The sequence below is a fragment of the Dama dama genome, chromosome 1 (assembly GCF_033118175.1).
Source record: "Dama dama isolate Ldn47 chromosome 1, ASM3311817v1, whole genome shotgun sequence".
Taxonomy (NCBI): domain Eukaryota; kingdom Metazoa; phylum Chordata; class Mammalia; order Artiodactyla; family Cervidae; genus Dama; species Dama dama.
In genome coordinates, this window is record NC_083681.1 from 43,024,193 (window position 1) to 43,049,857 (window position 25,665).

A 25,665-nucleotide genomic window follows, 5' to 3' on the forward strand; every position below is an offset into this window, starting at 1 on the left:
AATCATTAAAAGGATACATGGTTTAAGGACTTCAACCCTGACATTCCAACTACTGACAATGGCACATCAAATGAATACTGGGCAATGCTGCAAATGAATATATTTCTTGTGTAGAAATTGTGTGTTTGGATCTTCTAAGGACTCCAGGAGAGGTTTGTATGATTATGCATTTAAAGTTACTTGCACTGCTCAGTATCAAGGGAAAACTATAGTAGATTCTCACATTACATCCTCTTAATTATTTGATTACTCACCTTTCTGTAAACTCCACTCACAAATGAACACGATATTCTAAATACTCATTTCTTGTACGCCGCTGTCTGTCCCTTCTGAGTTGTATGTATATAAAGAACCAGATATTTTGTCCCAATTAATTATATAGCTTAATTAAATATTATATAAATCAATGAAATATAAACTGTATATTTTGAAAAAGATTAGTAAGGAATAAGATGAAACCTGCAATGTAATCCTATATCTTCTTTATGGATACAAACAGGTATAAAAACATAAATGGGAATGAAAAATAATTAAGGATCACTGTTACCTTTCAGATAGGAGAGAAATGGAATGAAGAGTTTCAATCAAATCTACAATGTTGTATGTCTCTTGTTAAAAAAATAATGCACAAAAACAAATGTGTTAAGATGTGGCTAAGAGTTGATAAATAGAGGTTTTAGATACACATTTTTCCCATTTCTGTCTTCCTTTTGTCTGTCAAGACTAAGCATTTCCAAAGTTCATCAGAATACATTCAGAAGTTAATTCTTAAAGTGACTTAATATGTGGGCTTCATTAAGCCAATGTAGACTCATAAAAGGACTGACTGGCACCAACCCTGAATTGTGCAGTGGGGTACCCTTGTATTATAGTGTCCAGAACTGGATAAGAAATACCCAACAATTTAAACAGTGACTCTTTGTATTCTAATTATTATTTAAGACTATTAATATTTATGGACTCAATCTTCCCAGGCACTTTTTCTCCTGGAATCTGGTTTCCCTCTGAGCTTGGGCCTGGAGAGCAAACATATCTAACCAGACAGGCCTTAGACTGGCCTCTCATACTGATATCTTAACCTTCCCTTGACCAACTCATCTGAGAGGATTTGTATGCATCTATTTGGATTTGAATCTAGTCTGCTGGTTGGTAAGCCCCATGAAGTTTATTCCCCATATCCTGTCCCATGCTGTGTTTCCTTTGAATGCTCTGTGAAAAAATGAATGGCATTGCTTAATCTAGTACCTTCAGAGCTGTTTTTTTCCTAGATAAGGAAGTAAGTCAACACATTTTTAAACATCTCATGAAATTACATGGCAAAATATCACTTGTTTCTTTAGGATAAAATCATAAGAATTATGAAATGTAAAGTAAATATTGTTGCCAGATTTGAAGAGGAAGAAAGATATCATTTGACAATAGTATTCCTTACCACCACCATCACCCTCAGACCTTCAGTATGGATTGAGTCTCATGTGTTGTAAAATAAAAGGTCATGAAGCTGGCATATGGACCAATTTGAGAAATCCTCTTAGGAAAGCCTTTTTCTCAAACCAAAGAAGTGATTTGAATCATGAGGTACTTTTCTCCACAGGTGGTTATTTTCTTTGTTGACTGAAACTACTATCACAGGATACAGTGAATCTGAATCCCTGAGCAGTATTATTGTATCTTTCTCTAGATGATTACAGTTTTATTTGGTGGAGTATCTTAATTTTTGTATCGTACAGAAATGACATAAAATAATGGAAAACTTTATCTCTATTTCCTTCTCTTCTACACATCTTGCTATGTGACCTTGGGAAAATCCATTTGCTTTATGAGATCTCTCATATGTACAGAGAGAACACGCAGTATTCTTTCACCCAACTTTCTAGCCCAGTCAGGCTGTAGAGCTCCATTTTTTTCAATTCCTATTTTAAAAGCCCTCATGGAATTTAGACAGAATAGGGTGCTACTGCCCTCTGCTGGTCCTCAGAACATACCTGCCCATCAGTGCAATGGTCTTGCCCATTCAAACATCAAAGTGCTCCTTGCTTTCGCTTGAGAAGACATGGCAGGAAACCACAAAGAAAAGAAGCAAATTTCGTGTTTAGAAAAATTATGTTTTAAGTATTTGGGAATTAATAATTTATTACACATTTATTAGATGCCAGCACCATTTGTGACTGACTTGCTACCAAAAAGTGCATATTCTATAATCCCTTCACCTTACTGTCATTCTCATCCAGTAAACAAGCTGTGGGTTCTGACACTTTGGGCTACTGTTTCACACCACTTTTTCTGCCTTGGAACATATGCAGTCCACTTTTGTTGAAAACAGAGAAGTTTTTACGTAGTCACTTTTAGTTTTTTAATAAACAGGAAAATAATAACTGATATGTGCCAAGTAAAGTGAATGTGCAGCATCAGAGAGAAAAATGATAAAAGAAGGCAGGACTTCACTATACTCTCAAATTTCTATAGAGCTCTGTCAAGTTGTAATAAGAGATTTATTACAATAACTTTTTTATTGTATTGATGATCCTAAAAGAACTTTATGTAAGAAACTGATAAGGATTTATTAAAAGCTCAATTTTTCTGAGCTCATCTATGTTAATATAATTTCAGAACTCCAGAATGTTAGAATCTGTTGTTATATTGTGTTTGTAAGAAATGGTGCTGCCTGACTATACTCATGGGAAAGGCACGTTTGTACCTTGTTTAAATTTTATGCCTTTAAAATCTCTTTCATAATAGGTCTATGTACTGCCAGTGAGGTCACTGTTATTTCTTAGAGTGTTTGGGGCAAAAATAAAAAGAAGTGCAACCTACATCCCAAGTATCCTCAAGCAGAGTGTAGAAGGAGTGTATGACTCAGTGTCTGTCGCTTCTGTTTACATATTTACAGAACCACACACGTTTTATCCCTGAGTTCCCATAGGTAGAGAGTAGCTGTGTTTTAAAAGCAAACGTCTTGCAACTTCCCCTTAAGGATTTCCTGACCTTTGCTTTGTGATCGGTTCTAGCTTATGACTGCCTAAAAGAGTTAATAGATGATTACCCCAACAACAGTAATAGGCCTGCCCTGAAAGGGACTTACACATGAGATGCAGAAGTACACGGACTCTAATAGGCAAAAATCACAGCCACCCCAATTCCAATTATTTGAGTACTACAGTACATTTCATGGTATGCATGGTATCTATTCCAGTTGAAGATTTAGTCTGCTCTAGACCAAGAAGGAAGTCTATGTGTATTGAGCATATAATTTTTTACCAGGTACCTTATACGTTTGTTATGCATCCCTAAGAAAAGGACGAACTCTTTGCTACATAACTGTTATGTATGCAACTTTAATAGTGATCTTCAGTGTCCAACATTTCAGCAGAAAAGAATTCACTTACTAATTGCTTCAAAATAAAACTTACATTATCAGAAACTTTAGTTTTACTGATAGAAAAAAAATTAATTCTAAAGAATAAAATAGACTGAAAAGTTGTCTAATGAGACCATTATCAACTATTTGCTGAAAAATAATGGATTTAAATTTCTTTGAGACATTTTTAACTTTCAGAAATGAAAGCAACAGCTGTGGAAAGGTGAGTCAGATCATATCAGAGGGTTCAGGGCAGAATATTACTCTGGGTAGTAAAATCCTAAAATGAAAGATTAAAATAACAGACAGTTGTACTAACTGTTATTCAATTTATATATGATTTGCTTTCAGTTTTTTTTTTTTTCAAGATAATTTGCTGTAGTAAAAAGGGTTGCAAAGTAAAAAGGATTTGGAAACAAACTTTGGGCTTGAAACCTAGTTCCACCACTTATGTAATTGCTATATGGCCTTGGGCAATCACTCAGTTAAACCTTTTTGAACCTCTGTGTCCTCTTCTTTAATTTGGCGATAACGATATGCATCTTACAAGATTTTTAGTATTAAATGACATGTATATTTATGAAGTGCCTCAAGTGACTGCAGAGTTAGTTTTCTTTCCCTCAGTTGTTAATCACAGAGTAAGGTTTACTCTTACTTAGAAGCCCAGCAGGACGTCCTGGAAAGGAAGGTTTGGTTTTAGATGACCTTCCCACACCCAGACTTGGTTACCAGAAAATACCCTGGAAGCCCTAGACAGTCTGCTGGCGAGTGTGTGAGCCAGGCAGCAGCCTCGGTAAGGAGGTAAAGGGCTAGAGTAAGCAGGAGGGAAGTTCATGATACGCACTCATTCTGTGTGTGAGGCCAACCTGTAGGCTCACTCACATTTCAGTTAGTGCCCTCCTAACCCCACCAAAATGTACTCTGATACCAAGTAGAAAAAGTTTTGAACTATCTGAAATTTTAGATTCAGGTTGTGATGGATTTTATTATATGTCCTAATTGTAATAACTACCCAACTCTACATTTCCTGCTATATGCACAGTACAGTGTTTAGGTACTTTTCATATATTTTCTAATTCGTATAATACTTTTGATTTTAAAATGTCCCTTTTAAGAGATAAGATCCTTTAAAGGATTTGATAGCAAGCCCAAAGTTGCCAGTTAAAAATGTGTACGTTGCTGATTGCTAAGCTTGTTTTGCCATAAGATATGTTTAGATAAATCCTTTGATCACATTCATGATTGTCTGTGGCCTCTGTAACCTTCTGAACTGTCATGACCCTGTCAGCTCCATGGTTATATATATTATGTGTTCTCACAGAAACTGGCCCCTGGAGTCAGCCAGTTTGCTTACACCTGTGTACAGGACCACCCCATTTGGACGAATCAGCAGTTTTGGGAGACAACCTTTTATAATGCGGTGCAGGAACAGGTTCGCTCCCTGTATCTCTCGGCCAAGGAGGACAATCATGCCCTGCATCTGAAGCAAAAGGTAAGATAAAAAGATGTATTTGTGTGGGGCTAGGGTCCTGGCTTCAAGGGAAGTTCAGTCAGGTATTATCTAGCCACTTCCTACCAGTGTATTTGGGGTTTACTTTAGGAAGCCCCCTAGTGAGCATCTTTCTTTTATTGATTCCTGATATTTTTTTCCCCATAATAACTTCCTACTACTCATCTCACACGCTAGTAAAGTAATGCTCAAAATTCTCCAAGCCAGGCTTCAGCAATACATGAACCGAGAACTTCCAGGTGTTCAAGCTGGTTTTAGAAAAGGCAGAGGAACCAGAGATCAAATTGCCAATATCCGCTGGATCATTGAAAAAGCAAGAGAGTTCCAGAAAAACATCTATTTCTGCTTTATTGATTATGCCAAAGCCTTTGACTGTGTGGATCACAGTAAACTGTGGAAAATTCTTCAAGAGATGGGAATACCAGACCACCTGACCTGCCTCTTGAGAAACCTGTATGCAGGTCAGGAAGCAACAGTTAGAACTGCACATGGAACAACAGACTGGTTCCAAATAGGAAAAGGAGTACGTCAAGGCTGTATATTGTCACCCTGCTTATTTAACTTATATGCAGAGTACATCATGAGAAACACTGGGCTGGAAGAAGCACAAGCTGGAATCAAGATTGCCGGGAGAAATATCAATAACCTCAGATATGCAGATGACACCACCCTTATGGCAGAGAGTGAAGAGGAACTAAAAAACCTCTTGATGAAAGTGAAAGAGTAGAGTGAAAAAGTTGGCTTAAAGCTCAACATTCAGAAAACTAAGATCATGGCATCTGGTCCCATCACCTCATGGGAAATAGATGGGGAGACAGTGGAAACAGTGTCAGACTTTTTTTGAGCTCCAAAATCACTGCAGGTGGTGACTGCAGCCATGAAATTAAAAGATGCTTACTCCTTGGAAGGAAAGTAATGACCAACCTAGATAGCGTATTAAAAAGCAGAGACATTACTTTGCCAACAAAGGTCCGTCTGGTCAAGGCTATGGTTTTTCCACTAGTCATGTATGGATGTGAGAGTTGGATTGTGAAGAAAGCTGAATGCCGAAAAATTGAGGCTTTTGAACTGTGGTGTTGGAGAAGACTTTTGTGAGTCCCTAGGACTGCAGTCCATCCTAAAGGAGATCAGTCCTGGGTATTCATTGGAAGGACTAATGCTGAAGCTGAAACTCCAGTACTTTGGCCACCTCATGCGAAGAGTTGACTCATTGGAAAAGACCCTGATGTTGGGAGGGATTGGGGGCAGGAGGAGAAGGGGGCGAAAGAGGATGAGATGGCTGGATGGCATTACCGACTTGATGGGCATGAGTTTGAGTAAACTCCGGGAGTTGGTGATGGACAGGGAGGCCTGGCGTGCTGCGATTCATGGGGTCGCAAAGAGTCGGACACAACTGAGCGACGGAACTGAACTGAACTGAACAGTTCTGTAGCACTAGAATTGTTTAATTATATTTTAATAAGAATTCCCTGGAAACCATTATGGAAGTTGAAATGAGTCAATATAAAATACCTACGCAGATGTCTCTGTTCAATTAACTTCTTGAAGAAATGTCAAATTAAAGTTGCGTGCTGTGTCACTTCAGTCGTGTCCGACTCTTTGCCACCCTGTGGACTATAGCCCACCAGCCTCCTCTGTCCAGGGAATTTTCCAGGCAAGAATACTGGAGTGGGTTGCCATGACCTCCTCCAGGGATCTTCCCAACCCAGGAGTCAAACCTGCATCTCTTATGTCTCCTGCATTGGCTGCTGCTGCTGCTGCTAAGTCGCATCAGTGGTGTCCAACTCTGTGCAACCCCATAGATGGCAGCTCACCAGGCTCCCCCATCCCTGGGATTCTCCAGGCAACAACCTGGAGTAGGTTGCCATTTCCTTCTTCAGTGCATGACAGTGAAAAGTGAAAGTGAAGTTGCTCAGTTGTGTCCGACTCCTCGCGACCCCGTGGACTGTAGCCCACCAGGCTCCTCCGTCCATGGGATTTCCCAGGCAAGAGTACTGTAGTGGGGTGCCATTGCCTTCTCCACCTGCATTGGCAGGCGGGTTCTTTACCACTAGTGCTGCCTGAGAAGCCCAAATTAAAGTTACTTGAAATTTTGAAATATCATACACTACCTGTCTGATCTTAGGCAATTCACTTTAGTTTTCTGTGTCTTATTTCTTCATTAGTAAAATGAGCAGACATGATTATTATAAGCTTTTAATGTCTAATACAAGTGTAGGGCATTGAAGAGTTCCTGGCACGTACTAAATCATAAATGTTAGAAATTACTGCCCTTATTAATTGAACTTAGAGCAGCACTAAGAGCTGATTATTAGTGTTGATTCACTTTAAGAGCAATTTTTTGGAGTAATTTGTTGGGGTTTTTTTTTTTTAGCTTTTTTTATTGAGTAATTTTTCCACATGCTAGGCTGATACATCGCTGCTGATCCTTTCCTCCATTTTAAATTTTCCTTATACTATGTGAGATAAGTGAACCTAGATAGCTAACTGAAACTGCCTGATATTCATACATTTCTATGCCTCAAGTAATATTAACCATATTATTGGTCTACTCATGAATATGATAAGAACAAACTTCTAATAACAAATAGCACTATCTGACATCTATCAGATATTCCAAATTATTACTGTACAATTAGTTTTCATTATTTTCTTAATTTAAAACTCAGATTTTTCTTTCAAAACACCAGATGCACTTGGGTAAAAGGGTAACTTGGGCTACATCCAAAGAGTATTAGCTTGAGGTCATGTTCTAGAGATGATTGGCCTGGTGAGGTGCTTTTGATAATTTTTAAAGAAAATATAGTGCTAACATGGGTATGAGGGGACCCAGGTGGCGCTAGTGATAAAGAACCTGCCTGCCAGTGTAGGGGATGTAAGAGTCACGGGTTCAATCCCGTGTCTCCAGGAAGATCCCCTGGAGAAGGAAATGGCAACCCATCCCAGTATTCTTGCCTGGAGAATCCCATGGACAGAGGAGCCTGCTGGGCTACAGCTCACGGGGTCACAGAAAGTCTGACGTGACTGAGTGGCTTAGCACAACATTGGTATATCTCCAGAACATTCATAAAGCAAATACATGTCACTGCTCCAGTGTCCTCTGTTCTGTAAAGGGGTGTCTCGGAGCCCCAGGTCAGATATGAGTAAGACTATAGATATACCAGCTGTTCACAAGCTGTAAAGTACTATGCAGGTGTGGGTTACTGCTATTGTTTAACTCTTCAGCCTATAGGAGATCCCTCTTAAAAATCCCATGGACACCTGTATACCCATTTAATGATAACGTTTGACTCCCACATTTACACGGAAATCTAGCTCTACTTTTTTGTGACTTTGGTCATTCTGTCTTTTTCAACCAAAGAGCAGAAGAAAAGAAACGTAGCAGAGTATTAGAAAATGCTACTGGCACGTTTGACCAGAGCATTTACAGGTATTTCAGGTCAAAGATTTGTTGTAACTGGTGACTTGAAGGTGACAGAGCCAGAGATAAGTGTCAGTAAATGCAGTGAAATGTTAGCAGTGAGAAGTGTGTGTCTCGGTGCTTTGCTGCTGTCTCCTTGGATTGGTCACATGGTTCCATTCAAGGTCTGTTGGAGCTCAGAAAAAAGGAAGACTAAGTTTCGTGTTCTTATATATTTTTTTATATATTTCCACTTTTACTGACATAGGTATTTAATAGATGAATTATTAAAACATCTTCCATGTTTTTTGAAGCTCATGTGAAGTGATAGATTTTGATTTTGTTTTGTTTTGGTTTGGTTTGGTTTTTAGGATAAACTTCCTGATGACCAATATCAGGAGAAGACAGCAATGGACCTGGCAGCTGAGCAGCTACGCCTTTGGCCTACTCTGAGCAAATCAACTCAGCAAGAGCTGGTGCAGCGTGAGGAAAGCACTGTCTTTAGTCAAGCCATTCACTTTGCAAACCTCATGGTCAATCTGCTGGTTCCGCTGGATTCAAGTAAAAACAAGCTCCTAAGAGCGTCAGCCCCAGGAGACTGGGAGAGTGGGAGCAACAGCATTGTCACTAACAGGTACTGAAATGTGGACACACACAGACACTCCTATTCTTCTTGGTTTAGCACAGAATACGAAGTATTTTGGGTAAATAGTGCTATACATATTTCAAAAATTAACCATTTTTTTCACCTTCAGACTTGCTCAGCTTTTCTCTGTTAAAAGACTTAGACTACATCCAACTATTCTTAATTACCTCCGATACCCTCTTCTCTTATATGACCTCTGACTTTTTAAATGTCTCACCCATTACTGATCTAGCCTTTTCAGTTACTTTCTGCCACAGCAAATTACAGAAAGCACTGTGGGAAAGTACTAATGGATTCTTTCTTATTAAAGTGATTATTTGTTTCTTGGTCCTCCTTTTCTTCATCTTACCCATTGCATTTGCCTATAATCATGTCCTCAACCATTCTGTGTTCTCACACTTTCCCTAGTGGCTCAGATGGTAAAGAAACTACCTGTAGTGCAAGAGACCCAGGTTTGATCCCTGGGTCACAAAGATCCCCTGGAGAAGGGAATGGCTTCCCACTCAGTATCCTTGCTTGGGAAATCCCACGGACAGAGGAGTTTGGCAGGCTTCAGTTCATGGGGTCACAAAGAGTCGGACACGACTGAGCGACTAACACTATCTCAACCCTAAATACTTCCTGTACCACTGAAAACGAAACCCATAGACCATGAGGCCTAACAGGGTCTGGGCCCTGGCTGCTGCTCAGACTTTATTTCCTACACTCTTCTATCAACCGAACTGGTCTCCCCGTTCAACATTCAAAGCATGATACTGCCTCAGGGCCTCTGTACTTGTTATTCCCGCAATCTGGGATACTCTTCCTGAAATAGTTACAAGAATCCCTTCATTTAGTTTTCTGCTCTGATGTCACCTACCCAGAGAGACCTTGCTGACTTCCTGTCTTAAGTAGCACATCCATCATTTTCTTATACCTTTTTTTCTTTCATGACATTTTCTACAATCTGATTTACATAGTGAGTGACTAAGGCACCTAAGTTGGGTCCAAAGGATAATGCCTGACAGTAGCTTCCCAAGTGTAGGCGAAACATCATGTTTCACTACTATCACTTATAGAGGAGTCATGGAGTTAAGTGAGGGTTCTACTTGAGTACACATCCCTTTGAGCAAGTTTAAACTGCTGTGCAATCACCGTGATATACTAGTCATTTGTTAAATTTGAGTACTGAGCATGATTTCTTCCCTTGACTTTCTTAGTATTGCAGGAAGTGTAGCTGAGAGCTATGATACAGAAAGTGGGTTTGAAGATTCAGAGAATAATGACATTGCCAATTCTGTTGTGCGTTTCATTACTCGATTTATTGACAAAGTTTGTACGGAGAGTGGAGTTACTCAGGATCATATCAAGAGCCTGCATTGCATGATACCAGGTAATCACTTTGCAGACATCAGAGAACCAGAATGTTAGAAATAATTGAATAAGGATTATTCTTATGGGTCATTTTCTAGCATAGCACTTGGCTTCCAGTTAGCTTAGTCATGCTGTTTATTTTTGGTTCGATTTGTTTTCCAAATAGTTTTAAATTGTATAAAATATATGTCATAAAATTTGCCATTTTAAACTTTCTTAAGTGTAAAATTCAGTGGCATAAATTATATTCACAATGCTGTACAATTGCTACCAATTGTCTATTACCAAAGCTTTTTCATCACCCCATACAAACACTCTGTACCCATTAAGCAATAGCTTTCCATTCTCCACTCTGGCCCTTGGTTGCCTCTTAATTCCTTTTATCTCTATGAATTTGCCTATTATAGATAATGCATATAAATAAAATCCTATAATACTTGTCTTTTTATGTCTGACTTATTTCCTTTAGCATAATGTTTTCAAGGTTTATCCACGTTTGTAGCAGGTATTGTGACTTCATTCCTTTTATGACTGGATAATACTCTATTATATGGATATACCATATTTTCTTTATCCATTCATCTGTTGATGGACACTTGAATTGTTGTGACCTTCTGGCTCTTGTAAATAGTACTACTATGAATATTCATACACAAGTGTCTGAGTTTTATTTTCAGTCTTTGGGGTATATGCCTAGGAGTGAAATTGCTGGGTCATATGATAATTCTGTGTTTAGCTTTTTGAAGAACCACCAAACTCAGATTAGTTTTCAATTCTAAAATATCCAGAATTTGTTATAATTCTACTTGTTTGGTACTCTTTTATTTTTAATTCTCTGACTCATCCCAGGAATTGTAGCTATGCACATTGAAACCCTAGAAGCAGTGCATCGAGAGAGTAGAAGACTTCCACCTATTCAGAAGGTAATTATTCCAGACTGCATGCTTTCAGGCAGTAAGTAAAATCTCCTAAAAACAGCATCAGTAGATTGTTGTGCCATAGAAAGTACCTTCTAACATTCTACAAAGACCAGCTCTAGTTTTAATGATACATTAAACTTTGAGAGGAGTTTACATGTAGATCCTCATAAAAAGGATGATGAAGCAGAATAGGAGATCAACAAAGGAGCAATAATAATCTCTTGTTGAGTCTACTTTTATAGGCAGGGCATAAATTGTGAACATTCTAACTTCCAAGACCAAGCCAAGGTTTTATGTTCTGCCTCCTTCCCCCAAAAAATGACTTAAGGCAATTACCATAAAATCACCAGGTTCCTAAATCTGTATGCATTACAAGTATACATCACAAACATCTGGGAAGTCTATTAAAAACTGAGAGGCCTGAATCTCAGCCCAGCCTCCTGAATTGGAGTACCCTGGGACTTGGCCTGGGAATTTGTACTTTAATAAGCATCCCAGGTGATTATTTTGCAGTTAGTCTGGCACCAGACTGTGGAACTAGGGTTTAGGACCCTCTTACCTATGCAACAGAACTATTAAAAATAAATTCAAAGGAGAAATCAGAAGCCAGATGGAAAGGAAAGATGATTCTATCAGAAATCTGAGACACAGTGATCATTATACTTTGGCTTTACAGTTTAGCTCTGAGCTTCCTCGAGCCAACAAAAAGAATTGTCTGGATTTGTATAGTTTTTATTGCTCAGTAAAAGAAAATAAGTGTATTAAAACTTCAGGAGAGATGGACTTTTTTTTTCTAGCACTAAACTCTTCAGGAGAGTATATCATGTGGTTCCTTATTTCCCAAGATATGTAAATGGTCATAACGTGGCCATTTTTTTGGTCTTAATCTTTATTGGAGGCTAAGAAGGGCTCTTTAAAGTCATGTCCATTTTTTAAAATACGTGTTTTTTCAGTTTGCAAACTAACAATGCTTTTGTATAAAATTGAAGCATTAAAGGAACACACATTGTACAAAATGAAAGTCTCCCATGATTCTCCTCACCCTGACCTCTACCCTTATTTATGATAGTACCAGCTTTAACAGTTTGGTTCATATACTAAAAGGAAATCATAATGTACATATTGGTTGGTAACTCTTTCTACTTAACAATGTATTCTGGCATCTTTCTGTGTTTATGTATCTAGATCTGTGCCATTCTTTTTGATGGTTGCAAAATGTTCTGTTGAATAGGTATCTCAAATAGTTTAGTAATTTCCAGTGATTTTAATGTGAGTAAGTAATGCTGCAGAGAGTCTTTTTACATTTGGTTGCAGAAACATCATTTCTGACTCTTCCCAAACCTGTTTACTCATTTTGGCTACGTGGGAAGTCTGGTTCACATTTTTAGATCTGTAACTGACAAGGTAACCTTGGTCTAAGGGTTGGAAATCTCTCTAGAGTTGTGTCTAAAATAACTTTGTCTGTTGTTAGCCCAAGATTCTTAGACCTGCTCTACTGCCAGGAGAAGAAATTGTTTGTGAAGGCCTTCGAGTCCTACTGGATCCTGATGGAAGAGAAGAAGCAGCTGGAGGCCTTCTTGGAGGCCCTCAGCTCCTGCCAGCAGAAGGAGCGTTGTTCCTTACCACATACAGAATTCTGTTCAGAGGGACTCCCCATGATCAACTAGGTAAGGCTCATATTATGTCATCAGAACAGGGATATCTGTGTGAGGCTTTGCTTCCATCTGTGTGCAGTGATTTAATCAAAGGAAGCCTTTTGCCACACACGTATTTTTTTTAAGAATACTGTCTGTCAAACCTAATGATAACTTGGATTCTTATTTAAAGAATCAAGGATATCTTCTAAACAGCAAACCATGGTTCATCCACGGAAACTATAATAATTTCATGAAGTAGCATTTTATGATTTCAGGGTATTCAGAGTATCTAGCTGCTAGCGGCATCCCCTGCTGATTTACCCCACCTTCTGAATGCTGCAGTAAACTGTGAAGGCTGAGGTTTTCCAGATTCAGGATCCCCTTTGTGAGAGGGAAGGTGTGCTAAGTGTTACAGGACTGTACAGCACCAACTTAACTGACCCCCCCCCCCACTTCTCTCATCCCATTCCAACTAATCCTTTCCTCTCTCATCAGAGCTCTCTTCTGCTCACCAAACTCTTATCAACTTCCGTTTTCTACAGCTGTCCACAGTCTTCTGCGTTAGAAAGAATAGCATATGCTATCAAATCTGAATTATCTTTTTTAAATCACTGTAGTCTCTATGTAAACTATTCTAGTTGGTTAGCATATAAGGTTTTGGGTGAAATTATTGGACTCTAGATCAAAAAGCTCAGGTTTCAATCACTGTTAACCAATCTGGATATCTTAAGTAAGTCCCCTGATCTCTCTAAGTTTCGATTTCCCCTTTTATAAAATGAGGGGATCAGACTCGTTTGCTGATAATCCAGTGGTTCTCAGCCTTGACTGCATATTTGAATTATCTGAGAAGCTTTAAAAAAAAATTCTGGGTCCAACTCTCAAACAACTAAATTGGAATCTGTGATAGGATGCTAGGAAGGGGGAGACCCAGACATCTGTATAGTTTTGATACATACTGAGGATTGAGAAACATGGGGATACATGGTCACTAGAATTCCTTCGTCATCTGAAATTATTCAGTTGTCACTTGATGAGTATGTACTATATGCTCTGCACTTTGTCAGACAGTGGGATTCAGATGTATGAACTGTGTTATCTTCAAACTCTCACAGTTGTATAATCCCATGCTTACCTAGAATCAATATGGTTTATTATCTTGGTCATAAAGATTGCTTACCACATGAAAAGCAAAAAGCTTATAAAATTCAATAAACAATGAATCAGCAGGAATAGTTGTGTTCATTTTGAAGAAAAGTGGAAAACAGCAGAATTTCTCAACCCTCTTCTGTCATATTACTGTAAATAAATTACATTTGTATTTGTAAGCAAGTATACTTTTAAAACTAGATATCTGGTACTTACCATTTTTTGTACTGAAACCTTTGTGAGCTCAATGGCCATATACATAACATTTTGGGCTTATCAATATATGAGATAGTTGGTCATTTAAACTGCTCTAAATTACGTCTTTTAAAGAAATCAAAGCCATATTTAGTGTGAAAGTTTGTATTGGTCTCTTGTTTTTTCCTGATAATTTTGGGGTTAATTTCACAGTTTAGGAAAGTTATTTTCATCAGAGAAAACCTTTTTATTTGCCTCTTTTATTTCTAAGTTAATTTAAATTTTAAAATTTCTCCTTTAATGACACGTAGGAATCTGATCATTTTACATGAGTGATATAAACATAAGTTGTTTAATACATTTTAGAACTTAAATCTTATGTACATCTTGATTTTATTTAATCTCTGGGTATAAGTTTAACATAAGAGAATAATCAGAATTTTCCAGGTTAGGAATTTAAAGGTTCAGGGAATGAGGAATTCTGATAAGAATATTAGTTAATAAAGGGGCTCTTAAGTCAGATACACCTAGTTCAAGTCTCACCCTCTCTGGCTGACTAGCAGAGAGGCCTTTCTCATCACTGTCCTGGTCTGTTACTTGTACTGCTACCTGAAATGCCCACCCTTTTCCCCTCTGCAGATCCAAACCTCCATTCTCCTCAAAGTTCACCTACCCTGTCACTTCTTCTGGGAATTAATTCTCTAGCCATCTAGCATGCAGAAGTCTTCTCCCTTCTGAAGTCTTTAAAGCCATGTTCCCTCAAACCTGCCAGCTAATTGCATGTTGTTGTATTCTACATGTGACTTTCCTCTCCCATGAGGAACCGTGAGCTTTCCAGGGGGGGCCTCATGTGTGCTGCTTCTTTTTCAGATGCTCATCTTCATATTCTCAGGTAGCTGGTAAATATTTATATTTTTCCTTTCTTCCTTTAATATTTAAACTCTCAAGAATCTTGGGGCTTCCCTGGTGGTTTGGTTGGTAAAGAATCTGCCTATGATGCGGGAGACCTAGGTTCGATCCCTGGGTTGGGAAGATCCCCTGGAGAAGGGAACAGCTACCCACTCCAGTATTCTGGCCTGGAGAATTCCATGGATTATGTATAGTTCAGTTCAGTCACTCAGTCGTGTCCAACTCTTTGCAACCCCATAAACCACAGCACACCAGACTTCCCTGTCCATCACCAACTCCTGGCGTTTACCCAAACTCATGTCCATTGAGTCGGTGATGCCATCCAGCCATCTCATCCTCTGTCATCCCCTTCTCCTCCTGCCCTCAATCTTTCCCAGCATCGGGGTCTTTTCCAATGAGTCAGCTTTTCACATCTGGTGGCCAAGGTATTGGAGTTTCAGCTTCAACACCAGTCCGTCCAGTGAACACCCAGGACTGATCTCCTTTAAGATGGACTGGTTGGATATCCTTGCAGTCCAAGGGACTCTCAAGAGTCTTCTCCAACACCACAGTACAAAAGCATCAATTCTTCAGTGCTCAGCTTTCTTTATAGTCCAACTCTCACATCCATACATGACTACTGGAAAAACCATAGCCTTGACGAGATGGACATTTGTTGACAAAGTAATGTCTCTGCTTTTTAATATACTCTCTAGGTTGGTCATAACCTTCCTTCCAAGGAGGTCTTTTAATTTCATGGCTGCAATCACCACCTGCAGTGATTTTGGAGCCCCAAAAAATAAAGTCAGCTGCTGTTTCCACTGTTTCCCCATCTATTTGCCATGAAGTGATGGGACTGGATGCCATGATCTTAGTTTTCTGAATGTTGAGCTTTAAGCCAACTTTTTCACTCTCCTCTTTCACTTTCATCAAGAGGCTCTTTAGTTCTTCACTTTCTGCCATAAGGGTGGTGTCATCTGCATATCTGGGGTTATTGATATTTCTCCCAGCAATCTTGATTCCAGCTTGTGCTTCTTCCAGCCCAGCGTTTCTCATGATGTACTCTGCATACAAGTTAAATAAGCACGGTTATAATATACAGCCTTGATGTACTCCTTTCCCTATTTGGAACCAGTCTGTTGTTCTGTGTCCAGTTCTAACTGTTGCTTCCTGACCTACATACAGGTTTCTCAAGAGGCAGGTCAGGTGGTCTGCTATTCCTATCTCTTTCAGAATTTTCCACAGTTTGTGGTGATCCACACAGTCAAAGGCTTTGGCATAGTCAATAAAGCAGAAATAGATGTTTTTCTGGAACTCTCTTGCTTTTTCAATGATCCAACAGATGTTGGCAATTTGATCTCTGGTTCCTCGGCCTTTTCTAAAACCAGCTTGAACATCTGGAAGTTCACAGTTCACGTATTGCTGAAGCCTGGCTTGGAAAATTTTGAGCATTACTTTACTAGCATGTGAGTTGAGTGCAATTGTGCAGTAGTTTGAGCATTCTTTGGCATTGCCTTTCTTTGGGATTGGAATGAAAACCGACCTTTTCCAGTCCTGTGGCCACTGCTGAGTTTTCCAAATTTTCTGGTATATTGAGTGCAGCCCTTTCACAGCATTACCTTTTAGGATTTGAAATAGCTCAACTGGAATTCCATCACCTCCACTAGCTTTGTTCGTAGTGATGCTTCCTAAGGCCCACTTGACTTCACATTCCAGAATGTCTGGCTCTAGGTGAGTGATCACACCATCATGATTATCTGGGTTGTGAAGATCTTTTTTATACATTCTTTTGTGTATTCTTTTTGATTTCTTTTGTGTATTCTTGCCACCTCTTCTTAATATCTTCTGCTTCTGTTAGGTCCATGCCATTTCTGTCCTTTATAGAGCCCATCTTTGCATGAAATGTTCCCTTAGTATCTCTAATTTTCTTGAAGAGATCTCTAGTCTTTCCCATTCTATCGTATGGTTCATGGGGTTGCAAAGAGTCAGACATGACTGAGTGACTTTCAGTTCAGTTCAGTTTAAGAATCTTGGGCCTAACCCCAGTATATCTTCTGAAGGCACATACACATAGTATAGTGCCTTTATTCAGAAACAAATTTTAACTGTCTTATCTGAACAGTCTTTTCTCTTTTGCTTTATTCTTATATTAAATATAATAAATGTCTTTTCAATATTTGAAGATCCTTCTTTTCTTCTGTTTGATACCTACCCTTCCTGTAAGATGCCTTAAACCAGATGATCTTGTGTGACACACAATAGGTTGGGGAACTAGAATGAAGGTTGGCAGTTTGGGACCATTCCTGCCCTCCAGGAAAGAAATGTATGTCAGAAATGAATTGCCATGCAACACAATTAATGAATGCAGTTCTAGAATCATGGCACTTTGTATTGCTTCTTTCCTGGACATTGTCCTCTCCAGACACATTCTCCAGCAGAGGCTGGTAAAATGAGCAGCAGAGACTCTAGACATGAGCTGTAAAGTGCTGTTGCTTAGTCTGTGCCCTGTTTTCCTATAGTTGGTGAGCAGACAGTTGTACGAAGTTTCCCCATTGCCTCCATCACCAAGGAGAAGAAGATCACAATGCAGAATCAACTACAACAGAACATGCAAGAAGGACTGCAGATCACATCGGCGTCTTTCCAGGTATTAAGAAAGGGAGCCACCATTGTGCTATTAAAATTTTTCTACAAATGATGTCATTTGTAGACATTTATCATTTCTACAAGTGATGTCATCTACAAATGATAGCCACTTTCTTTTGATCATATATGGTCAGGAGTTAGAGGAGAAGGAGGATCAGAGGTTCTGTGAGGGTAATCTTCGACTGAGTCAGCTTGTGAACAGCATTGGATTTATTTAATCCTTTGTTTCCTGAGCCCTTCAGTCAGCTCAGAGTAACAATGTTGATGAGTAACTGTTGATGTTGAGTGATCTCAGAAATTCAGACTCACACTGTTGACTCTTATTCTCTGCCATCTAATACTTCAGTTTGTGTTTGATAGAGCCTTTAGATAGCATCTCTTGGCATCTGTTTCTGGAGGAAATGCTTGTGGCTCTTCTATGGAAGAGGCAGAGCTCTGAGAATTACAGAGAATTACAGCTAGGGCTAAAGTACTGTTGATTATACGTAAACCTTGATGAAGCAAAGGTTTTTCCAGGGAGCTCTGAACATTTCAGAACTTGTGGGACTTACTGATGCTAACCAAGCACTCAGAAGAGTGATCTTTTCTTAGTTTTGCTTTTTTAAAAAAAATAATTCTCAAGAGCACATTTTGCTCTTCCCACTCTTGTGCCTTGTTTCTGACTTCTCAGATTTCCAGGAGTTCCAATTCTTTGCCTTGTTCCTTCCAGTCAAGAAGCTCTCCCTAATACTTCCCTATGCTGGTTGTGTGAAATGTAAGCCTTCTGGTCTGTAGGTCCAGACCTGCTCTAGCCACATGAGAGTACTAATCTCTTAGGGATTTCTTCATTATTTCAACTGCCAAAGGACTCTAAACTAGAATGCTGTGGTCTCAGAGCTCTGCCCCTTCCATAGAAGAGTCACAGGCATTTCCTCCAGAAACAGATGCCAAGAGCTGCCATCTAAAGGCTCTATCAAACACATGGGTCTACCGATTAGGACTCTAGTCAAACTTAATTTTTTCTTCCTAGATTTATAGTATCTCCAGATAGGAAGATACTTCCTTAGGCAAAATCCCCTATCTAGGACCACGAGTGGTTGGTAAACAAGGACACGATTCCTACTCCAGCCACTATTAGTTAATTTTTATTCTGCATCATAAAAAAGACAGTCCTGAATTCCCTGGCAGTCCAGTGGTTAGGATTCCACACTTTCATTGCTAAGAGCCCAGGTGCAATCCCTGGTCACGGAACTAATATCCCACAAGCCACACTGCGCAGCCAAAAAGGAAAAGAAATTGAGAAAAGATAGTCTTAAAGAAACCCAACTTCAAGTTACATTATTTTCCTTATCAACCAACCATCTATAACAAGTAAACCTTTCTGAGCCCTCAATTTATTGAGCCCTTTTTATTTTTAAAAATTTTAAATTGTATTGCATGATATCCAAAGTCCCTTCAACCTCTAACCTCTTGTCATTTAGTATTGTTATTTTTTTTGTTATTTCAGTAATTGGTGGGGGGAAGCTATCTGGAAATCCTTAATGTTTCTGATACGTTTAATTTCTTTTGTCTCTAGTTGATTAAAGTAGCATTTGATGAAGAAGTGAGTCCAGAAGTTGTAGAGATCTTTAAGAAACAGCTGATGAAGTTTCGTTATCCTCAGTCCATTTTTACCACCTTTGCTTTTGCTGCTGGACAAACTACCCCACAAATCATTTTACCCAAGCAGAAGGAAAAGAACACTTCCTTTCGGTGAGGAGACAGGTTTCTTCATTTCATCTCTCCCAAAGTTGACTGTCAGGGAGAGTGATCCATCTTCTGAGTCAGTGTGTGTTTGCCATTCTGTCACACACGCTGAACCAAGCTCAGGAGTTATGGAAACCAGCTCTGACATATGGGATAATCATGTTCGTTGCTTATGATGCAATTTTAGAATGTGAAGTTCTGTTTTCCCTTTCCTCTCTTGCTCACTTTCTAACTACCTTTGAGTAATCCCTTCAGTTTCCATCAATATCCAGGTCAAGTAAAGAGTTTTGTTCTGATTGAGAGATGAGAGTGTGTGTTTTTTTTTTTCTTCCTGTAGCTTTTTTTAAAATTTATTTTAACTGGAGGCTAATTACTTTACAATATTTTAGTGATTTTGCTATACATTGACATGAATCAGCCATGGATGTACACATGTTCCCCACCCTGAACCCCCTCCCACCTCCCTCCCCATCCCATCCCTCTGGGTCATCCCAGTGCACCAGCCCTGAGCACCCTGTCTCATGCATCGAACCTAGACTGGTGATCTGTTTCACACTTGATAATATACATGTTTCGATGCTATTCTCTCAGATCATCCCACCCTCGCCTTCTCCCATAGAGTCCAGAAGTCTGTTCTATACATCTCTGTCTCTTTTTCTGTCTTGCATATAGGGTTATCATTACCATCTTTCTAAATTCCATATATATGCATTAGTATACTGTATTGGTGTTTATCTTTCTGGCTTCACTCTGTATAATGGGCTCCAGTTTCATCTATCTCATACAGCTTTCTTATCCATTCATCTGCTGATGGACTTTTTATTTAATGTCAAATTTATACAAAGGTTACAACATAGTACAAAGGAGTCCTGTATATCCTTTACCTAGATTCACCAATTGCTTATGCTTTATTCCATCCTCTTTATCATTTCATCTCTCATATATATTTTTTTAAACATTTGAGTTACATACATAATGCTCCTTTATTCTTTAATATGTCAATGTATATTTCTAAAAACAAAGACATTATTTTATATAACCACAGTACAGTAATCCAACCAGGAAATTTAATTGATATAAAACTTTTACCTGACCCAGACTTCATATTTAAATTTTGCTTATGATCCTTTGCAGCTACTTTCTTTTTTTTTTTTTGTCTGGTAGAGGATCCAACCCAGGATCAGTCATTGCATTTACTTTTGTCACATTTCTTTAGTAGGAACCCTTATTTTCTGATGAAAATGTTTAGAAATTTATGTTGAAACATTTACATTTGAATGATTACAAAATAACAATTGCTTTAAAAGGTTCTTCAATTAGCAGTAAAATATAAGGGTTAATATTGCAGTCCATTCACCATTAATCACCTGGAATTTGGGCATCTGCTAGTACAAATTACCTATTAGGATTACTCTGCGAACTTTGGAGAAAAGGCCTTCCTTTTGTCTGAAAGTGGGGCCGGGTGGAGACTATAGGCCATTTGAGGTTGCAGGCAGTATGTCATTTCTAAGCTGCATGGCTAGCCACTCGTACCATTGTTACCTGGTAAGCAAAGGAGACCACGCATATGCAGGTGTGAGATGCTGAAGAAGCATGAACGGCATTTTAAACATTTAAATGGTGAGCCAAGCATTGCATCTTAGCACTCTGGGATCACAGAGGAGCCTATGATATTCATTATTTTAGCTCTCTATGGAAGAAACAAAGTTTTGTATGGTGTTTTATGTTTAGAAACTGTTGGGGTGAGGGTGGTTATATATCTGTAAAATCAAGCTTATTCTATCAAGCTACAACAGAGACAAATCAATTTTAAACCTTAAAATCTCTTAGTATTATCTTGCATATATAAAACAAAAGATACAGCTCTAGCTGGGAAAACATTCAAGTTTAAGTTTGAGTTTAAGTTACATTTGAAGTGATTCACAATAGGCTTAATTTAGGAAATATCTATATTCTGTGAATTCTAACAATTATGTAAAACAGCATTTTAATTTGAGGTCCATAACCCTCATATTTACATTTCAGATCACTAAAGATGAGGTCTGATAAAACTATTTGACTGCAAAAGAATCCTTATCACTTTTCATTGAACAGTAAGAAAACACAGGAAAAGTTCTGTTGTTGTATGTGGACAAACATAATAAAAAACAATCTTACTTGAAACCTTCACTTCAATATGATTATTCAGGAAATGGGACCTTTGTTTAATTCTTTAGATTATAAATATCTACACCCAGAATTTCTATCAGCAATAAAAAGTAAACTACTTAAATAAATAAAGTACTTTTAGATCCAAATATCTTCAATCCTAGTTTGTCTGTAATTAAAGCTCAAAAGGATACTCAAATTTCTGATTCTTATCTTTTCTCCTCTCAGAAAAGGGAATTATGTTAATTACTCTTTTCCATATCTCAGAAGGTTTCTAGTGTCAGAAGGTAGGACACTATACTTATACATTTAAAGCATTTAAGAAGTAAGTGGAGGTGCTGCCAGCTACATTTGTGATTATCTTAAAGAAAGCCTATGAGTTGGTAGAGATTCTGAATCAGTAGAGGAGGAGGCAGGCAGGACTTCCGCAAGCGTGGTCTCTGGGAACTGGTGGAGGCAGTGGCATGGATAAGCAGAGTGGGTTGGGGGCATGCTTGACAAAAAGCCAAACTGAGGAGTTTAGATTGGGGATGATAAATAGTCTGTGTCCCACTCTAGGTTCTTACACTTTTTGCCTAACACAGTGTCCTGATGATAACAATGTTTTATAGTAAATTAGCCTTCTGCCATATAAAAAGTGACCTGAAGAAGGAGAGGCTTAATGAAGGTCTGGACAATACTACTGGGTGTGGGGGTAGAGAAAAAACAAGTTGAGCAACATGGGTATCAAAAAATGTAAGTGACATTTTCATATTAAATTAACATTCTCTTTGGTTTTATAACTTGTAGCACTTTCTCAAAAACAATTGTGAAAGGTGCTAAAAGGGCAGGCAAAATGACAATTGGGCGGCAGTATTTATTGAAGAGGAGGACAGGGACAATTGTGGAAGAGAGAGTGAACCGTCCTGGATGGAATGAAGAAGATGACATATCTGGTATGTGAGAACTCATTTTTCCTTCATGAATAAACTTTGTTCTTTCTTCTTATATAAGTAAGAACAAGAGATAAAGACATAGTTGCACTTAAACCTGACTCTCAAAAACCTAGACCTCATAAGATGGGAGGTACTTACCAGCTTCTCAGAACTGGAAAAAAATTTTTTTTTGTTTTCCAGTATTCCATTGTGCAGATAAGATTCTGTTAAGTTGTATTCCTCCTCTGGACTTCCCAGGTAGCGCTAACGGTAAAGAACCTACCTGTCAATGCAGGAGACATAAAAGATGCGGGTTCATTCCCTGAGTTGGGAAAATCCCCTGGAGAAGGGCCTGGCAACCCGCTCCAGTATTCTTGCCTGGAGAATCCTCATGGACAGAGGGGCCTGGCGGGCTACAGTCCTTGGGGTCGCAAAGAGTCAGACACGACTGAAGCAACATAGCACACACACACTCCTCCTCTACTAAATCCATAGAGCTAATTGGCCACTGTTATGTGGGTCTCATTAAAGGGAGAAAGAAAGAAATCCCACTGCATAGGAAATTTAGGTATAAAGTAGTCCCCTGTACTTTATTGTTATGGAATAAGAATAAGAAAATAAGGACATAAATTATTCAAAGTTGGATATTTGGGATTTTGGTGAGAACATTGTGGGTACTCCTAATCTATATGGGGAATCTAAGATGAAGGCGTTCTTAGATGTTAAGAAAAAATGCTTGCTAAATATTTAAAAGAGCAGAACCTGGGAAGCTGAGGTAACTCAGTCTGAAAACCAGTAGCAACATTTTTCTATTCCTTATTCCAATGTCAAGTATGCTTATGGGATTAACACAAGAGAGAACCTGATCTAAGAGAGAGGATGCCATTGCATCCTTTTCCTTACAGACTCTTCGACAGGATCACCAGTGATTATACAACTACTACTTTTACTGCCACTAACAACAGAAAACATTTTAAAGAAAGAAATGTCATCTTTAGAGAGATCATTGGCCAAAGGTCTCCATTTTGGTATATGTATCTGCAGGCTTGCCTCCGGGGGCAGTGAAAAGACCATTTATTGGAACCCGGGCTTCTCACAGTCCCATGGAAAGCCATACAAAAATTACTGCTACCCATCACTATTGACTCTTCTAATGTAAAGTTTTTATGATTTCACAGAACAAAAACTTGTTCTATGATAATTATTCCACCAAAAGACCAAATTATGTAATACTCTTTGCTCTTCTGAAGATAAGAGGCCAAAACAAATAAAAGTGATACTTAATGATACATTTGCATTGTGAAGTTCACAAACTAAAGCACAAAGGCTTATATTTATAGGAATAAGCTGGGTTTTTTTTCTTCCTTTTAATTGAAGAGAGCTATATCGTTTCCTTTGATATGAGAACTTTGAGTACATTTCTAAAAACTTTGCAAGGTTAATTTGAATTTTCTCATTGTAAAAATAAGTAGGAAAGTGAATTAGGACAGTTTTTAACATGGAATTTTTTTTTTTTTAGTTAGAACATGCAGTACCAATTAGGAATGTTGTTGTTTTTAATCCTCCCTAAAATACTTGGTTATTGGGTAAACTCTTCCAACATCTAAAATTTTAAAGGCTTCTGTAACCTGTGATTGCAAAATTGAGGGAGTTTCCCGTGTACACCACATCCTCTGACAAAATGTAACTTCCATCAAATATAACTTCTTCATATCTAAGAAAGATCCTTTCCCAGTAGTGAACTTCTGCTTAATTAAAAATTTCTAATGAAAGTTTATGCTCTTTAAAGTTAACTGAAACCTGATGAGTTTGTGTAATGATTATGTTAGAGGTGAGTTTTACCAACAGGTTAGTCTCTCACAAAGTATGAGTGTTTACAGAGTCCTAAATAGAAATCACTCCAGGTGGACATTAAAAATCAAGCCTGACTAACAAAGAAAAATATGGGTAATATATTCAAAATTATATTGTTTTTAGAAATTTTAAGTTACTTTCCCTGACGTTTTGAGTTAGTTGAGCTCCTAATATTTTATTTCCTGACTATTACAGTTTATGTTTGAGTATAATAATGCCTCATAGAAGTTCCGTGATTCAATTTTTGGCATACATAGCACCTCTAGCCCTCATATAAACCTCTCTTGGTTAAAGATGCTCTTTAGAAGGAAGTTTTTAATCCTCTACTTTGAGCTATCTCATTTCTTCAAAACCTGTTTCTGCCATCAAGTTTCAGATGATAGTGAACTCCCCACGAGTACCACTCTGAAGGCCTCAGAGAAATCTACAATGGAACAGCTAGTAGAAAAAGCTTGTTTCAGAGACTATCAGCGTTTAGGTTTGGGAACCATAAGTGGCAGCTCTTCTCGCTCTAAACCAGAGTACTTTCGAATCACTGCCTCTAACAGGATGTATTCACTCTGCCGGAGGTAAGTCTGTTAGTCTCTCCAAAAGAGACCTTTATTCCATTTGAGTCTTGAATGGGCTATTTGCATCCATAGCCAAGAGAGAAAGACAGATGCTGGAAAATAGGAGCAGGGTGTCCAGGGGTATGTGTGTTTAAGGGACATTTTTTGTGCAGCATGTCCAAGTGTCTCACTGACATTCTCAGAAGTATAGCTGTATCACTGAATGTGCCTACGTTAGATCAGAAAGTAGACGGTAAAAGTTTTTGTCCACTTTATGAATTTCCCATATTTGTCTTTCTCTTCCCTTTTGCCCCTCTTCTAGCATGCCTAGGATAGCTTGAAGTAGGAATAGAATTTGCCCAGGCAGAGGAGAGATGAAGATATGCTGTAGTTCAAGGGACTGCAAACTTTTTCCTTAAAGGGCCAGATACTACATATTTTCAACTTTACACAGCATATGTTCTCTTATTGCCGCTACTCAACTCTGCCACTGAAGCAACCATGGCCAGTACATAAAGAAATGGGCAAGGCCGGTTTGGGCCCACAGGCCGTAATTTGCTAATCCAAGTGTACGTCAGGTTTCCTTATGCTATCTAATTAGAATTTTTTCAAGAGATATTACTTAAAGAATGTAAATGAACACATGTTCTTTTTCCTATTATGTCTCCTGCTGTTTTATATGTATCTGTTAAGCCCTATTTCCTGCTTTGTATCTTTTAAAACTACATTTTTACCCTCCACAAGTTTGATCATTTTCAGGTAAGTTCTTTTCTTAGC

The 25,665-nt window shown here is 38.5% G+C and overlaps 1 protein-coding gene across 6 annotated transcripts in view; it reads left to right on the forward strand.

Annotated features, from left to right (window-relative positions):
- SBF2 (SET binding factor 2) overlaps positions 1-25,665 on the forward strand; it is a 489,641-nt gene that overhangs the window by 398,496 nt on the left and 65,480 nt on the right. For all 6 annotated transcript variants that reach the window (XM_061147798.1, XM_061147803.1, XM_061147799.1 and 3 more), the window contains 9 exons: positions 4,680-4,850; positions 8,640-8,902; positions 10,114-10,286; positions 11,117-11,190; positions 12,659-12,854; positions 17,573-17,700; positions 19,255-19,430; positions 22,362-22,507; positions 24,711-24,909. In XM_061147798.1, coding sequence (XP_061003781.1) covers positions 4,680-4,850; positions 8,640-8,902; positions 10,114-10,286; positions 11,117-11,190; positions 12,659-12,854; positions 17,573-17,700; positions 19,255-19,430; positions 22,362-22,507; positions 24,711-24,909 — 1,526 coding nt within the window. The remainder of the gene's footprint in view (positions 1-4,679; positions 4,851-8,639; positions 8,903-10,113; positions 10,287-11,116; positions 11,191-12,658; positions 12,855-17,572; positions 17,701-19,254; positions 19,431-22,361; positions 22,508-24,710; positions 24,910-25,665) is intronic.